Source organism: Dermacentor andersoni, chromosome 1, assembly GCF_023375885.2.
Source record: "Dermacentor andersoni chromosome 1, qqDerAnde1_hic_scaffold, whole genome shotgun sequence".
In the NCBI taxonomy this organism is placed as follows: domain Eukaryota; kingdom Metazoa; phylum Arthropoda; class Arachnida; order Ixodida; family Ixodidae; genus Dermacentor; species Dermacentor andersoni.
The window spans coordinates 43,197,392-43,213,239 of record NC_092814.1 but is presented as its reverse complement, the minus strand read 5'-3'; the positions used below and the strand labels follow the sequence as shown (position 1 = coordinate 43,213,239).

General features: G+C 43.0%; 2 protein-coding genes across 5 annotated transcripts in view; one reads left to right on the top strand and one right to left on the bottom strand.

Moving 5' to 3' along the window:
• LOC126545318 (TBC1 domain family member 12-like) overlaps positions 1-1,524 on the top strand; it is a 29,661-nt gene extending 28,137 nt beyond the window's left edge. Inside the window, exon 7 of the mRNA XM_050193123.3 lies at positions 5-1,524. Coding sequence (XP_050049080.2) covers positions 5-192 — 188 coding nt within the window. The 3' untranslated portion in view covers positions 193-1,524. The remainder of the gene's footprint in view (positions 1-4) is intronic.
• Positions 1,304-15,848, bottom strand: part of LOC126546157 (uncharacterized) — a 36,633-nt gene continuing 22,088 nt past the window's right edge. Inside the window, exons 6-10 of one of the 4 annotated variants that reach the window (XM_055061376.2) lie at positions 9,236-9,349; positions 9,062-9,167; positions 8,787-8,958; positions 7,050-7,270; positions 1,304-6,680 (exon numbers count right to left, since the gene is read on the bottom strand). In XM_055061376.2, the coding sequence (XP_054917351.1) occupies positions 6,607-6,680; positions 7,050-7,270; positions 8,787-8,958; positions 9,062-9,167; positions 9,236-9,349 (687 nt within the window). In that variant the 3' untranslated portion in view covers positions 1,304-6,606. Of the gene's footprint in view, positions 6,681-7,049; positions 7,271-8,786; positions 9,168-9,235; positions 9,350-15,848 lie in introns of those variants that run through there. The other 3 variants (XM_055061378.2, XM_072286405.1, XM_055061377.2) reach the window with 3 other exon arrangements.

The window sequence follows — 15,848 nt, the reverse complement described above, 5'->3', positions numbered from 1 at the left end:
ACAGGTATTCTGCGGCTGTATGAGGACGTGCTGTTGCGACTAGATTTCATCAACCTGGCTCAGTTTTTGACCAAGCTACCGGAAGACATGAGCTCCGATGTATTGTTTGATGCAATTGCTGCCATTCGCATGACTGTCAACAAGCGAAGTTTCGCCCAGGTCTTGGCCAAACACAGAGAGTTAGCTGGGTAGTGCGGACAACGACTTGTACATTTACAATTTGGAGTATGTTGCAGAGTATTGCACTGTTGATAGATCTTTGCAAACTCGAGAGGGACACAAAGTGGCATGTCACACCTGTTTTTTTCTTTATACACCCTTTTGTTCTTTCTACTTCGTGCAAGTTTATTCTCATTGAGGTAGATGTCGGCTGGCTCGCTTTTGTGTAGGGTCCAGTTCTAGTCAATACTCACAACCAGCTGAAACTTTGGAGGAGGATAATCTTGAGTGAGAGGTTGCCAGAGCCTCGCCAAATGTGTGTTGTGGCAACCACTGCTGAGTGTAATGGAAACTTGTCGTTTACTGTGAAAAGTGGGAAGGGGTGCAGGCTGGCTAGAGCTGGGGAGTGTTAGTAGGTGTGTTTTGCCTGGCACTGCCCAGAGCACATCGAAGCAGAACATGGCCACATGGGCAGTGCTATTCAGTGTGTGCAGCATCTTTTCTTTGAGACTGCGTCTGTGCAAAGAGTTTCTGGCAAAATGTGGGCTCTCCATCATAACTAGTTATTTTTCTATTGCTGACCTTTGCTTCTGGTGACATGACGTACTGTGGGGGCATATCAATAAAGTTATGTGATGCTTGCGGGCCAGTAGCATAATGCAAGTTTCGGATGGTTCCAACTAGAGAACAGTGCCGTTAACCTCTGGGCCTGTAAAGGCCACTGTTGCTAGGGTTTCCTTCAGAAGGAACTCCTGGCATACAATTTTTCAGTATTTATACCATTCCATATGTGGCAGGGTATGTTGTGTTGCTGCCAGTAGGCCAGATTCTGTAAGCAGCAAGGCTGCATCTGTTCCATACCATGGTATGCAATCTAGCTGGTGGAAGAAATGTTTCCCTCTAAGGTGGGAAAAAGTCTTCCATCCAGCTTGATGTACAGGAGGTTTAATCTCTGAGCAGTGGAGCTAGTTGGAGTTGTTGAATCTGTTTAGCAGTATTCTGCCCTATACAACATTTCTCTTGTCACCACATCACATGTTGTCTCTAGTTAAATATTACTGTTCCCCACGTGTGGGCAGGCAAAAATTGGTCTGTTTTCATGCTAAATTCACCCATTTTCTTTTAAAGAACAGGAAACAAGACATGATTGGTTCAAATGATTTTATGCAGTTTCACATGAAGTGGATATGCGTTGTCTCATCTGTGTATAGCTGTAGTCTGCAATCAAATGTGTAAGTTCTGGTGATTTTGCAGACTGTTTCTAAAGTTAAAAACAAACAGGACACACTTGTACAGAAATGCTTAGATGCATATGGACGAAATGTACAAATATGTATAAAAATAAATAGGCCTTCTGTACATGCAGTTCTGCTTTTCTTGAATGTGTGTGTGCATGTGTACATATACACACGCACGTGCACGCACACATCCCGTAAAATCCCATGCCCCCTTGCCCCAAGGTGGAAGCTTACTCGGTTCACTCGAAAGTAAGGGGGGGGGGGGGGGGGACACACTCTTGTGTGGGATTTTACGGTGTATGTGTGTGTACACACACCAAACAAAGCTTCATGCCTCAACTTTTCATACAAATGCCATTTTCATTTTGGCAGCTGTTGCTTTTAATTTTGTCACAGAATTACTCGAGAACAGCGCCCACTTCGAGGTATGTACTTAATGCACTATGTATTTCCTTGAAAGACATTTGTAGATCCCACACCTTCTTACAAGCCACGAAAAGACATGCAAGTTTATAATTTCTTTGAAATGCGGCAACAAAATTGCCACTGCCAAAATAATCTAAACTTGCAGCAACTTGTTGATGCAGCCAGGGGTGCTAAAGAGCAAATACCTGCAGCTGTAATTTAGTAAACAGATTTCTCAAGAGTAGAAAAATTTTCAAGGACAGATCGGCATCGTGCACTGCAGTATTGTGAATAATGTAAGACACACTTTGGCAGGTTTGCAGGCAAATATATAGACAAAAGTGGGCGAACTAAAAAATTGATAACCAAGAAGGTTTATTAAAAATTAACCCAATGTTTCGGAGTCATTCAGACTCCCTCTATCAGGGGTGGCTTTGGGAAGCTGCAACAGCTTTTTATGTGTTCGACTTGCAGCCCTGACGGCAGTTCCCTCGGGAGGCAACCCTGCAAAAGCCCATATATGTAGGGGACAACACAATATGCTGCACTTCAGTGTGACAAATCTCTTCGTGATTCATGGGTGCTGTGCCCATTGCATCCATCACACAGCGTTGTGCTGCGACCGTAATAAACATGACAAACGCTGTGCAAAAGGCCCTGGCATATGTCTGTAGAATGTACTCTGCATGTCCCTTGCCAACATGCAAGGGATATCCGCAGGACAGAGAGCAGCCAAACTCCGAAACACTGGGTTTAAACTTTTCATAAACCTTCTTGGTTGGTGATAGTTACATTGTACAACCTTACTTTTCCAATTAACACAAGTTTAAAAGAGAAATGCTTTTATAAGACAACCACTGCACCAATTTGAATTAAATTTGTTGCATTAGAGAGAAAACTTAATTCTACAGACTCCAAGAAACAGAATTTTTATTTAGAATTTTAAACATTGTCTAATAATAACTGACAACCGATAAGAAGCACGAAGTTTACAAATCCGTAGCTCTGCACCAATAGCTATTGCAGTTCTGTAAACTGCATCTGTTAGAGCATCTAAAGTAGGCAAATCTGATATGGATTTACAGGTTACAATATTTAAAAGTTTTGCGAAAGTTTTGCTCGCATATTAGCGGTATATTTCAGAACCATATAAAATACATACATTTTGTCCACATTAGATGCATTATTAGGTGCAGTTTGCAAAATTCTGACATTGTTATTCATAACTCTTATGCCCCAGCCACATTAGCAGAAGAATGTGCGCCGCAGAAGCTGCCTCGTGGCAGCTTTTCCGTGCCATGGGAGGGATCAGTCTGAGACCAACTTTTCGTGGCTTGTTGCAGTCCAGCGAGCCGTGAACAGAAGTGACCAGACCAATGAGAGCGGACCCGCCCAACTGCTAGTTTCACACTGTCGTCAGTTCGCGTCGGCTCTCACTTGCGCTTGTTTTGATTGTCATGGTTTGTGATTCTCTCTCTCTCTCTCTCTCTTTTTTTTATTATGAAGAGACTAAACTGAGACGTCCCAATGGAAAGGTTTTTAGATAGAGACAATGCACCATATCCAAATCAGCATAGAGTTTCTCACTATAACACCTAGAGGGAAATCTGGCGCCACCGTCTATGGGAGTTTCTTAAGGGGGCACCGTGCCGTCATGGGAATGACTGTATATGTGTCTGCGAGGCTTGTGTTGGCTGGTGTCGTAAGAGGCTTCATCTAAAACGTGGATATGGCTACACAAATAACGCGTTCTAAAAGTAAAATCTTCATAAAATGTTTCCATTCATGCATATTACATCTTTACTCACCCACAATGCATGACCAAGCAAAGAAAAGCAAGAACAGACGACCAACTGTTTCAAAGCGAGCGTGAACCTTGTCATCTGCCCTCCAACTTTAGGGGCTCGCTGATACTTTTTACGTAACATTTAGTCGTACGCGCAATAACAAGTCCTCATAGTTAAACAAAACATGTTTTCGCGTAATAATAAAGCTAAAACAGCTTTTCACATGCTGTTTCAGTAGAAAATGAATCGTTGCGACAGACGGAACGGTACTTGTCAAGCGCGTCTCTTCGAGAACGATGCCAATCCGAAGTCACAATATACCGGGATTCCCATGCATACCACAGCGCAGCAGCGCCAGATTTCCCTCTAGGTAATGTGGTGAGAAACTCTATGCGATTCAGTATGACAAGACGGACTCTGAATACATGGACGCGGAGGCGACATCCAGTACCTCATTCTTGTCTCTTGAAAGCTGCGACGCCGCAACAGAAGGTAGCACCAAGCCGATTATGATCAGTGGCAACGATGTCGTCATCTTTTATCAGACATGACTTGCATTAAGAATGTAAAAACAGCACTGATCTGTCAGCAGACGAACGAAAAAAGTATGCGCCATCTCGCACTTGCGCGCAGAGAAACAAAAGGGGCCGAGATTTTCTTGTCACGTGACTGCCACAGCAGTTCGCCGCTAGTTTTGCAGTTATCGAGTATTTTTCTAGAGCTATTGATGGCAAAAATTGAAAATCCACCATGCTAGTCACTTGATTGTAACTTTTAAATGCAACAAACCTTGTCAAAATCAGTGCAGTGGTTGCTGAGAAAAATGGTTTATCCTTTCCTATGTATTCAGATGGAGCTCCTGAGGCGGACACACATGGAGGTAGTGAGCATGTAGCCTGTCAGTCTATGCTGCAGACCACTCTATTAAAAAACTATGTGTGCCACTACCCTCAGATTTTTCACTTGCACAATCTTTTGCTTTCAGAATTTTTCTTTGACCATTACTTGCCACTTGTCTTTCCTAATGCAGCTTCCCCTCAGCATGAAAGCTGAGATGATGGAAGTTGCACTTGGCACCAGAACCTGAGAGCATAAACAAGGAGGTAGCATGGAAGAAGGGTAGGCTGATGCCACCCAAAGAGCCCCCAAAACACTTTAAATGTGAGTCAAACATTATTGCACTGCATGCAGCAGGGAATTCACAATCTTGTGTCAAAAACAGTGAACAAGCGCTAGCTCTTGCTTCTGTCTTCATAAGCATCTAGATCCACCAACAGCTGTTGCCTGATTTTTTGACTGCGAGAACATTCACAGTAATTAATAATGACTAATTCTGAGTTAAATAAATTAAACATATACAATCTCAAAAAGACTAGTTCATCTTTGCACAGCCGGTACGCACGACAGTTCTGCATAGCTGTATCTGCAGCGCATGGCATCCGAAATAGCTGCGGTGTGCTGCGTAGTGTAGTCTACCGCGGTTGCCACGCAGTGCCACGACGAGCCCTTTCGCCGTAGAGTAACTTTTTCCAGTGACTCTATTTCGCCGCCAATGCACTGAAATTTTGGGTGGGGTTTGCCCCCCTTGGCTTCTTCTGCATAGCTTCCAATGTTCTAGCAGAGACAAAGAGAGAGAGAGAGAGAGAGAGAGAGAGAGAGTGAAAACCACGTAGGGCTGCAATAACTCAACTTATACTTGAAGGATTCGGAACATTCTTACGGCACAATATTTGCGAGACATCCTTAAATAGTGAGGCGATTCCATAATTAGAAAAGTGTTTGAGGTCTCCTTTAACCTAATCGATATAAATTAGAAAAGTGCTTTAGGGCCCCTTTAATCTAATCGATATAAACGTCATGGAGGGACTTCACGTATGTGCCACGAACTGCTGTAAGAAAATGTAACAATGTTGCACAGCTTTTTAGCACCATACAGCAGTAGAGAACCCCTTGCCTTTTTTTTCGTTTTTTTCTATTATTACTACTTATTTATTTATTATTTTTTTATTTAGTCATTTCTTATCAAAAATCTTTTTTTTCTTTTCTATTAGCCCTTAACATTGGTGGCCGCAAACTCTCAACATACTAAATAAGTGTGGCAAAAGATATGTTGTGCACTCGCGACAAACAATGTTTTCCAGTGCTGGTATGCAGTGCCATTTAGGAGCAATAGCAAGAGGCTGGCAACTATTGTTTGGTGTCAAGATCAACAAGGTGCTCAAACGTGCAATGTCAATTATTTTCTACAGTTTTTGTGAACATAAACAATGTCACTCGAAACTTCCAAAAATTTTTTTGCATTGTTTACATCCTACAGATTATGACAGGTATGTAGTGAGCTTGAGAATACAGTTAATTTTTGCATTACCACTTGTGAAGATTCAGGTGTGCCCTGGCAGCTTTGTGCAGGCATTCACCTTTTCTGTCGTCCCTACGCCTCTCCCTTTCCACTCGTGTCTGGGTGGCCTTTGCTGCAGTGGTGCTTCGCACTGCTTACCGCAGCAGCATACAAAATAAACAGCTTTGCACAAGTTAAGCCAAGAACTGCCTAAGACTCATCTGTTTTTCTTGCGATATGTGTGTGCCAGACGTCGCGACATACCACGGAGTTCAGGGAAAATTCAGTTTTACAACAAAATATTGGTGCCATTTGATTATGAGGGCTGAATGAAGTTAAAAATATAATGCAAGGATTTCTTCTGCTGTACCTTTAATAATTTTGGTGTGTGCACTGACATATAAAAGAGATGCAGGCACTTCTCTAGCTCTCGATTGTAAGTGCTGCATGAAGTCTACACTATCGTCTTTGTGCTTATTGATGTGTTTTCACTCCGAAAAATATTACTCATTCTGCCACTTGAATTGTAACAGCTCTCTACGAGCTGGCTCTTTTGTACCTTGGACTTGATTTGTGTGCACCAAAGCTATGGCAGTATACTAGACGTTACATTTTTTCTTCATAGGCATGTTCACGAGACCCCAGCTATAATGTCAGAATTCATCACTTGCCCAAGGTGCTATGAATTGCAGCATAGCTTGTGCCTTAGCTTTCCTTCCATGCGTACTGGTGTGCATACAAGTTCTTGGGCACCTGCAACAGATAAAATTTGTGAATACAACCGTTCCCCCAGCAACATTCTGGTAGTCTTGTGCTGAACATTGTTCTGGCTCACCATACCACATCAGAAGTTGTGTATATCCCCATCAAAAACCAGTATGCAAATCAATTTTATGTACAGCCCATTGTAAAAATGTAAAGGCCATTGTCAGCAACAGCAGACTGACCTCTTAATGTTCTTTGTTACTGGGCGTAGAGTTGAAAAAGCAACAAAAACGTAACAAAGCGCACAAGGCAATGGTCTGCTCAATCTGATAATGTGCTACAAAAGTCGGCTGCAAGCTCACTTCTCAGGCAGCAGCTACGGCCACTGTTGGCAGGCTGTTTTGGTATACCACTCACCACTGGCTCCAACCAGAGGAGACACCCTGTTTGGGGTGAAAAGCCTCCTCCTTGCAGAAGCAGCTAGCACAGTTCGCTGTGCAGGACGGACACATTCCAGCAGCTCATGGTAAGCATTGAGGTTCCACAAACCACTCTTGGCAACTTCATGTAAGTCTGAGTGTTCTACTCGAGCTAGGCACATAGCTGCAGCATCAGTAAGTTGAGCTGATTCCTGTTCACTGAAAGCAGGAAAGGAGTGAAGATAGGCAAATCAATTTTTTCTTAATATGCAGAAAGTGCACACCATCCACACTTGAAGGGCTTCTCACCAGGCCTTATTATAAATTTTGCTTTTACACTGAGCGACATAAAGTGCCGTCTGGGAGCATACATTCTTTATAAAAATTTAGTAATACAGTCGACCCTTACGGGACTCTTGTAGAATAAGACACTGAGATTTTTCACTTATGAAAAAACGACAGACGTCCTTTCACATCGAGCGCATCAAGATGACTCCTTCATTTTGAGTAGGGGGTATGGGAAAGGGGACTCGAGTAGAGAGAAAAGAGAGAGTAACGATACACTGTGCCAAACAGGCTTTTTTGCTCTCGTCTTGCACCCCACACATGCAAGCGACTCGCTCCTAACCTGAAGGGCACAACCGCACTGCCTGTCGCTGTTCATGGAACGCGCCCGCAGTTCGAGAGGTGATAAGTGTCTGGCGCTTCTGCCACAGCGACTTTCAGCAGTGCTGTTTTAGGTGAGGGAGTCCTCCTCACCACATGGAGGATGTGCAACAGGGACTGCAACATTTGGTCGGATTATCCAAAAGGCTAAATTAAGCAATAGCAGCAGAATGAATGAATTCCAATATATTTTATTGCTTGAAGTAGTTTGTTGTCATCAACAGACAACTTCAATACAGTATTACGATAACTATACATGTGATCATTGGTCAGCGACCCACAGACCTCAACATTGTCGTCGGTGCTGACAAAATCCTCAATAAAAGACAATGTCCATGGGTACAGCACAGGTTGTCGTCGCTTATACAAGCAGTAGCACCGTCTGCTGAATTTTTTGTATTTTCAAGCTTTTGGTGAGCGTTACATGTGGCGCCAGTGTGGGTTGAATTAAACAAGTTTTCCTTCCATATTAATGCATGGTTTCTAGCCAGGAATTTAGAGTGCATTTGAATGAAGTGAAAAGTCGAATTAGCCAAGGTAAGATTAACAGGAGTCGACTGTAGTGGAGCTAGAAGCAGATGAAAAGTTGAGAGGTGACAGTATGAGAAGGTGAGTCCCCACAGCAGAGGCTTTCTCCCATTAATTCAGCCAGTGCCTGCAAGTGAATTCCTTTCCCTGCCTCCTCCGATATTGAAGCCGAGGGCCTGCATGACGTTTTTGTCATGACTCCCACTTCTTTCTCTTTCTTTTTTTATCTGTCTCTCCTCATTCTTATCTTGCTGCATAATGCATTTGCAGTGGTTGTTTTAGTGCTCTGCATTTCATGGCATGTTTCCATTCGTACTAGCCATTTGTTCAGTGCATGTGACTCGGAGGCACTAGCTATGACGTCATCTCTGATGGTAGAATGAGTAGTTCCTTCAAGAATGGCGTACATAAGTGCAATACTATGCAAACACTAATGTCGCAGCATAATCTAAGCTCCACACTTGTCTGTCTGGAATGCTCGAACCAAGTGAGGGCCCTTTAAGCTCCAGTGGCTGTCAAATGTGACAAAAAAATGGCTTACCTAAATTTCAGGTGCCTGATTACAATCATTTTTTTCCAGGCCTTGAAAATTGCCTCTAGCGTGAGTCTTGCATACAGTTCTTGTGCATGAGCAGGCAATCCCAAAAGAACTGGTATTACTGTATCTAAAACTCGATCCAGAATGGGTGATACAGGAACATTTTTGTCCTGCCCTGCCAAGTAGAAGGAGCGGGAGGTGGGGATTAAGCATTAGATAGAATGTGCCTGTACTATCCTTAGCTTGGCTATTGTGTGTAGAGAACAAGAATATAGTACCTTGCTTATGAAATTGTCTAGCTGTTGGCATCACTGCCTGTAGACTTTGCAGGCAAGCTTTGTAGCAGTTATCTTGGTAACGTGCAGCAACTGAGGCCTGTAAGCACTAAATGTGCAAAAAAAAAAAAAAAAATGTTTGAGCTTAGCCCCCAAGAAAGCAACATTTTGCCGTACCTCTAGTGCATCCACAGCAGATGCACACAACGAGTTCACATGGAAAGAAAGATTTGTTGTGTTTTCAGGCTTGTCCCAGGAAGGTTGTGCACGTTTTGAAGAAGCAATAATTGGCTGAAAGTGAGATGCACTCATGAAATTACAGTACATACAACATTCACTGCATGCCCACGGCTACAATTCATTTAGGCATCATTATTTGGTGTAATAGTTGCAATATTTCTGTGATTATTCCCTCAAAATTCAAATGTCCCCATTTGAATTGTGGAAATATGCATCTTTTAGACAAGACATTCCTACTATATTTATTGTGAATGAAAGTGCAGGCATATTTATAACTTCCTGTTCTCAATATGTGCAGAATAGAACCCACAGTTTATTGTGGTGGTGGCATTCAATATTTGGTTCGTAATCATTAACCCAGTTCTACATCTTTTTCTATGTTATTTCCCTAAGAACAAAAAGTTAGCACTGTTTTCACATCACGAAAAGATACAGCAGCTCTTAATACCATGCAGGGGGTGCAGTAGAAGACTAGGACTGAGTGAGGCACACATAGACACATAAAAGACTGCACTAGCAACTTATCGTTATTAAAATTTCACTGCCTATCTTCCTGCCGAGTTCAGGAAGCACATTTCTTTTCTTGACAACAAAACGGACGGTGTACTAAAAGCATGGAACCTTCGCTGATTATGGCTTTCGTTCTATAATTTCTTGTGTACACTTATCTATGAGAGAGCCGATTATGCTGTATTTTGGAAAAAGTCGAAAACAACCAGTCAATTCCTGTCTTTGTAACACATAATGTTTAGCGTCGACTACCTTACCCAGTCATTTATACAGCAGCCTTTCTTTTTGATGTATTTTTGGACACTTGACAATGGCACATTGTATACAACTTACCGGGTGGAGTTCCCGGGACATCAGCACCCGGGATGACCGGGTGCTGATCTTTCTGGCACCCTATCACTTTTTCTGGTCAGTGAGCACAGATAGTTTAGCTTTTGTGGTGCCGAAAAAAAAAAAAAAAACTTTAAACCAACCTGACTGGTCACTTGCTTCAGTCCATGTGAAACCTTGTGTAGATACGGAACGAATGCTAGCTTCTGCTTACTTCCAGATAAATTCACGCGGACGCTATCTGGGTTCCACAATTTTTTCAACAGGTTACCTGCAACTCAGACAATCAGATCCATTGGGTAGCCTGCCGCCAACAGACAAACTGCTTGTTCTTGTAGTCTAGGCTTTACAGGGTGACAACAAGACAGCATTTATGGAACTAAAGTTGAAAATACCGCACTTGATAAACTTTGAGTGGTAAGAGTTGTATGTCAAAAATGGTTTGTTAGCTCGACAACGAAAAGCCCAGTAGACATGTTTTTCTGTACATGTTAGTTGAAGGTCCAAAAACTGCAAGGTATTATTGATTCATAAGTTAACAAAAGGGGTACAAAACAACTCTGGAATATTTCTAAAATCTTGGCTTCCTGGTCAAGGCTACCATAGGTAATGAATGCCCTGAATGATTAAAAATTGTCAATGTACCTAAAAATTCATTATACAGTCAAGGTCTGATTTTTAGGACTCCCTAGCGGCACTGAAAATGTCTGAAAAAATGAATGCATGCCTTTTACTGCCCCCAAGAGCTTAAATCGCCAGAGACGCATCCGAAATAGCTCTGAAGGCTTGAAGCTCTGCCAGTACACTTATTAGGCATATCAGTGCTTCTACTGCGATAGGAGATGGCAGGTGCACGCACGTATAATTAAGAAATGCATACCGTGTCCTGTGACAATTGCCCCCTTTCTACTCTTGGTATGCTTCAGCGCGCCTCAATGCTGTATTGAGGCGAAGTTTACTTTTAAGAACCGGCATTATGAAACGCACTGTGCTTTCCGAGGTTCGAATCCATTGGTGAGGATGACAAAAGCGGAGTTGGCGCAATTGCGAACAGCGGTGCATTGTTAATGAAAAACAAGGCACTGAACAGCAAGAAGCTTGGCAGCAAATGTCGAAGTAGCTAGGCCCAGCGTTGCAGCGGCGGTGGCTACGGCTGCCGGCCGATCTGCGAGTGAGAGCGCCAGTTCGAAGCAGCGAGATAATAAAAATGCTGCCGGTGGTGTCATGTTGAAATGCCACTACCCTGAAGCTACAAATAAATCATGTGGTAGCATCTATGCGTTCTGCATCGAACAAAGGTCTTTCACGTCTATCGACCACGCTATGAAGCCCTTACGCAAGGTCTGCATTTAAAAAGTCCACAATGGCATCAGTTTTCTTATCAAGAAAAGGCTGTCAATTGGAAGCAGCTAGTTTGCCCTGCAATGCTCCCTCTCTTCCCTTTCAATGCTCTGCCATGTCCTGTTATTTGAGATAAACCTTAGAGGACACACTGCCCCGTGCATTTTAACACTGAGCATTGCCTGTAATGCAGTGCAGTTGTTGCTTACACATTTTGCAAACTGGCTATGGTTTATTGAAATGCAAATGTTATTTCCCTTGGCCTTTAACTTTAGCAGCACAACTTTTCAATGTGATGGTTTCATGTGCTTTAGATCCAAACTGTGCCTGGAAAGGACGACAAAGCCACCTTCTTCATAAATGGACAGTGATCCCATAAGACTGCTCACGAAGAATGTTGATAACATACTGCAATGGTAGTCAAGGTACCGGTTGGCTTCAGTGTGAAATCGCATTCACACCTTGTCAAATGCAATGTTCAAGACCCTTGCATGGAATGAGTGGTATACAACATATCACTGTCACGAGGCCGAAATAAATCAAACAAAGGCTGTTCTATAAATAACCAGCTCAGACAGCACAAGCAAAACATGATGCATTACAAGGATGGGCCCCTGTCAGCACATTGCAATGATCTAATGACTGTGGTTATTTTCTACTTTTTTTTCCAAATTGTAGCATAATCAGTTCTCACAAAGATAAGTCTACACGAGAAATTCCTTGTCTCCTACTGCATCCAATGCACAGTATGAATTACCAGCTCACAAAAAAGCAGCGCTCTTATCAGCAGTACCTTCTTATTTTGCAAAGCCACTGTTGCAGCTTCAAGGATGTACACATTAACTAAATGCTCCACTTCTTGTCTTTCACGCACAAACATGTGCAAACACGTGCATGTACGTACAGCACATACAGTGCTCAGCAACTGAAGTGCGATAATCTACCTGCATGGTGGCCAGAACTTTTGGCATTGCTGGGGGGCCAAATGCAGTCACATTGCATCGCAAAAGCCTTCACATTCATCCTATACCAAAATGCATCAGCTCTGTGTCCCTAGCTACGACTGCCATGCAGACCGATTATCGCGTTTGAATCGCTGAGCACTGCACATAGAGTAGCTACAACAAATATTTCTAATTCCCAGTCAGAGCAGTACCACTGCTTTAAGAAAAAATATGTATTTAGTATTTCCATTCTGTTGTAATTTATTACAGGTGGTCAAATTGTTATGTATTCAAATGCTATTAAAAAGAACTCAACTGCATTGGTGTGTCAAAAGTACACAAAAGCCCCGTTAATTCGAAGTTGTAGAAACAGGTAAAAATTTAGAAAAAAGTTGACAGCTACTCTACCATACACTAGAGAGGATAAAAGTGAAAGCCTGCGCGCTCGCGAGACATTCATTAAATTACTTGACATTCTCAAACAGATGCGTTGTTACTTCCTATTATACTTGTTTTCTCCCGCCAAAGGAATTGAGCGCAAGTCCATTAACTGTGCCTTAATTAACTTCACCCCTAAACAGTGGTGGAACAGTCGTTTCACCTTTCGGTGCAGGTCCTGGTGCATGCAAAAAGCCAATTTGGTGGAGCAGCAAAAACTTTTGCCACAGCATTCAATGCAAGTGTGCTTACCATATACCATGCACATGTTAACTGATACAGTCGATATGTTGTGCAGACGGGTTTGCATGAGGCTTGCCCTGCAAACACAGTCAGGAAAGGACGCAACGCTCCTCCACACTGCCATGCACAAAAGGCACTATGGCTGGGTTCATTGATACGTCGCAGAGAAGGCACGATTGTCCATAAACGCGCATTTATTATCACAGGGTGCAACAGCGAGACAGTCACGACTTGTGCGTAAAGGCTCACCGCAAGACCGATCAGTACGCATGCCTGCACTGAACATGACATCATGCATTATACTCATGTCATGTCATGCACATTTGGGGGTTTTCGAATAGGCCCGCAAAGGTTTTGAGGCCGCAAAAAAAATAATAATAATAATAGTGTCAGTGCCACTGCACATGCACGAGACGCAAACAGGGTTTGATGTTTGTGTCGGCGCCTATTTCACCAAAATAGTGCAGCTGTGTAGTGCTGTGTAGCACATTCGACCTCATTCGCTAATACCATTTTGAACTATGCATGCGATTCTGATCACAGTGGTTCTATTGTAAAGCCCTGCTATCAACCATAAACATTGAAAAAGCTTAACTTTAATCCTAGAATGCGACAGCCTCCTTCGGCGAACTCCGTGGCACCATGCAGGTTCGATGAAAGCCGAAACAAAGCGCCAGTAAGATGGTACAGCGGCACTACATTGTACTTCCATCAGATAAAAATGCACGAATGATGAACCGAACGGCTGCAACGGGCCCACAGAGTTTCTCACTATATAGTGCGATACTCTAGCGACGGGCCTCTGCTTCCTTCTATGATGATGATGATAGCAGGCTGTTGATCTTGATTTTAGTTTTGCTAGCTGCGAAGCATCAACAGAAGGAAAGATTTGCTCTTATGCATGCTTTGGCACAGGCTCGGCGCAATATTCCGCTAAAATGTCGTTTTGGTGCCAATGGCGCAAATGCCCACTCTCAGTGCAGTCTGGTGCAATTGGCACAGCTGTTCCACCACTGCCTAATTAACAACAAAGGTCGTGGGTTCGATTGCATTAATTAACTCTATCTTAACAGTGTTTTAATTAAATTCACCTTAGCACTAATGTCATGGGTACGACTCCCATCAAAGGTCGTGGGCTCAAGTGCCTCAATTCGTTCTATCTTAACTTTGCCTTAGTTAACTTCAACTTAACACCACAGGTCGTGGGTTCGAATGCTTAACTCTATCTTAATTCCCTGTGCCTTCACTTTGCCATAACTAACACCAAAGGTCGAGGGTTCGACCCCAAATTTTGGTGCCATAATGCCAGACGGCCAATTTTTATACTCGTGAGCCATCTAAGGCCTTCATCTTAATAAGTGGTAAGCGCAGTGACGTAGCTAGGTCGTCTGGCACCCGGGGCCCATAGGTCTTCTGTCACCCCCCCCCGGGTGTAGTCGAGGAAGGCGAGGATATCAACAATTTCCGGTGTCTTCAGACGTACATGACACCCCCCCCCCACTGGCCCCCCGTGTTGCTACGCCACTGGGTAAGCGGAGTTTCGAGATAAGCGAATTCACAAAAATGTAGCGAATTCACAAAAATGTAAGCCCCTGGCCTTGCATAGACCCTTTAAAGATAGGAGCCAGCAGCCGCTAAATTTCTCACAAAAACTCGGTGTACCAGGAGCTGTAGCTTCAGTAGACCACCAAGCTGATAACATGTCACTCATGTCTCCGCTAGATGTGCTTATCAAATACGAAACCTACAAACTTCCCTGCAGTGTCTCAGCATGTGAAACTTGAGTGGAGTGGAACGTAAGCAGCCCTCAACCAAAACTGTCCATTATCAATGAGATCACAGACAGCTACGAATGGCAGATGATAAAAGTGGCGTAGGATTGAGCAGAATTCGCTACAGATGGCAATACTGCAGCAGCACAGAAACTATGGAAACCATTGTGTAGCAGCCTTTTCCCAACATTGTTGCAGTCAAGATTTCAAGATATCTGGAATGCAGCGCAAAAGAATTTCCAGATAAGAGGTGAAAAATACGAAGGGTTTGGCACCAAGCTGAAAAAAAAAAAAATCGACTTTACCAATATTTCGAGATATCGAAGTTCGAGTTAACGTGGGTTTACTGCATTATGAGTGGCACCACATGAGAAATCAAAGAGCCTGCTTACTAGAGACATCGGCCATGCACTCTATGTGAGGTGGACAATGGCAGGAAAGAAAAAGAAACTTGGGCAGGGTGTCTACCAAGTTGACATTTCCAAGTTGCCTGAGTTTTCTAGGTTTTTCCTGAGAGCCTTTGCAATATTCCCTGAGTGACACGGAACATTGTTTTATGTCAGGGGGGGGGGCTAACACCATGTCACCCGGTGCTGTCACTCTCTAGTAAGCATGTTAAAAAAAAAGACATTCCAGTTTGAATAGTAAGGCGTAGTGTTCTTATTATTATCTTATATGATCTTATTTACAATAGAAAACTGAAGGGAGGGGTAATAAAATGCACAGTGAATAAAATATATTCGGAAAAAAAAAATGGTAAAGCCCATTGCAAATAGAGTCGAACATTTTCAAATACGAATAAAAAGAGGTGTATACAGAAGCAAATATTTTCGAAAATGAGCTATTTCTATCAATTGATAGCAAGCTCATCAGTATTAGGCCTGAACTTTGTCGTAAGTGAAATTCTTGCAGCCACTGGAAAGTCAATCTCAACTGTCCTGACATACTCTCAACCAGCACACAATGCCTCAG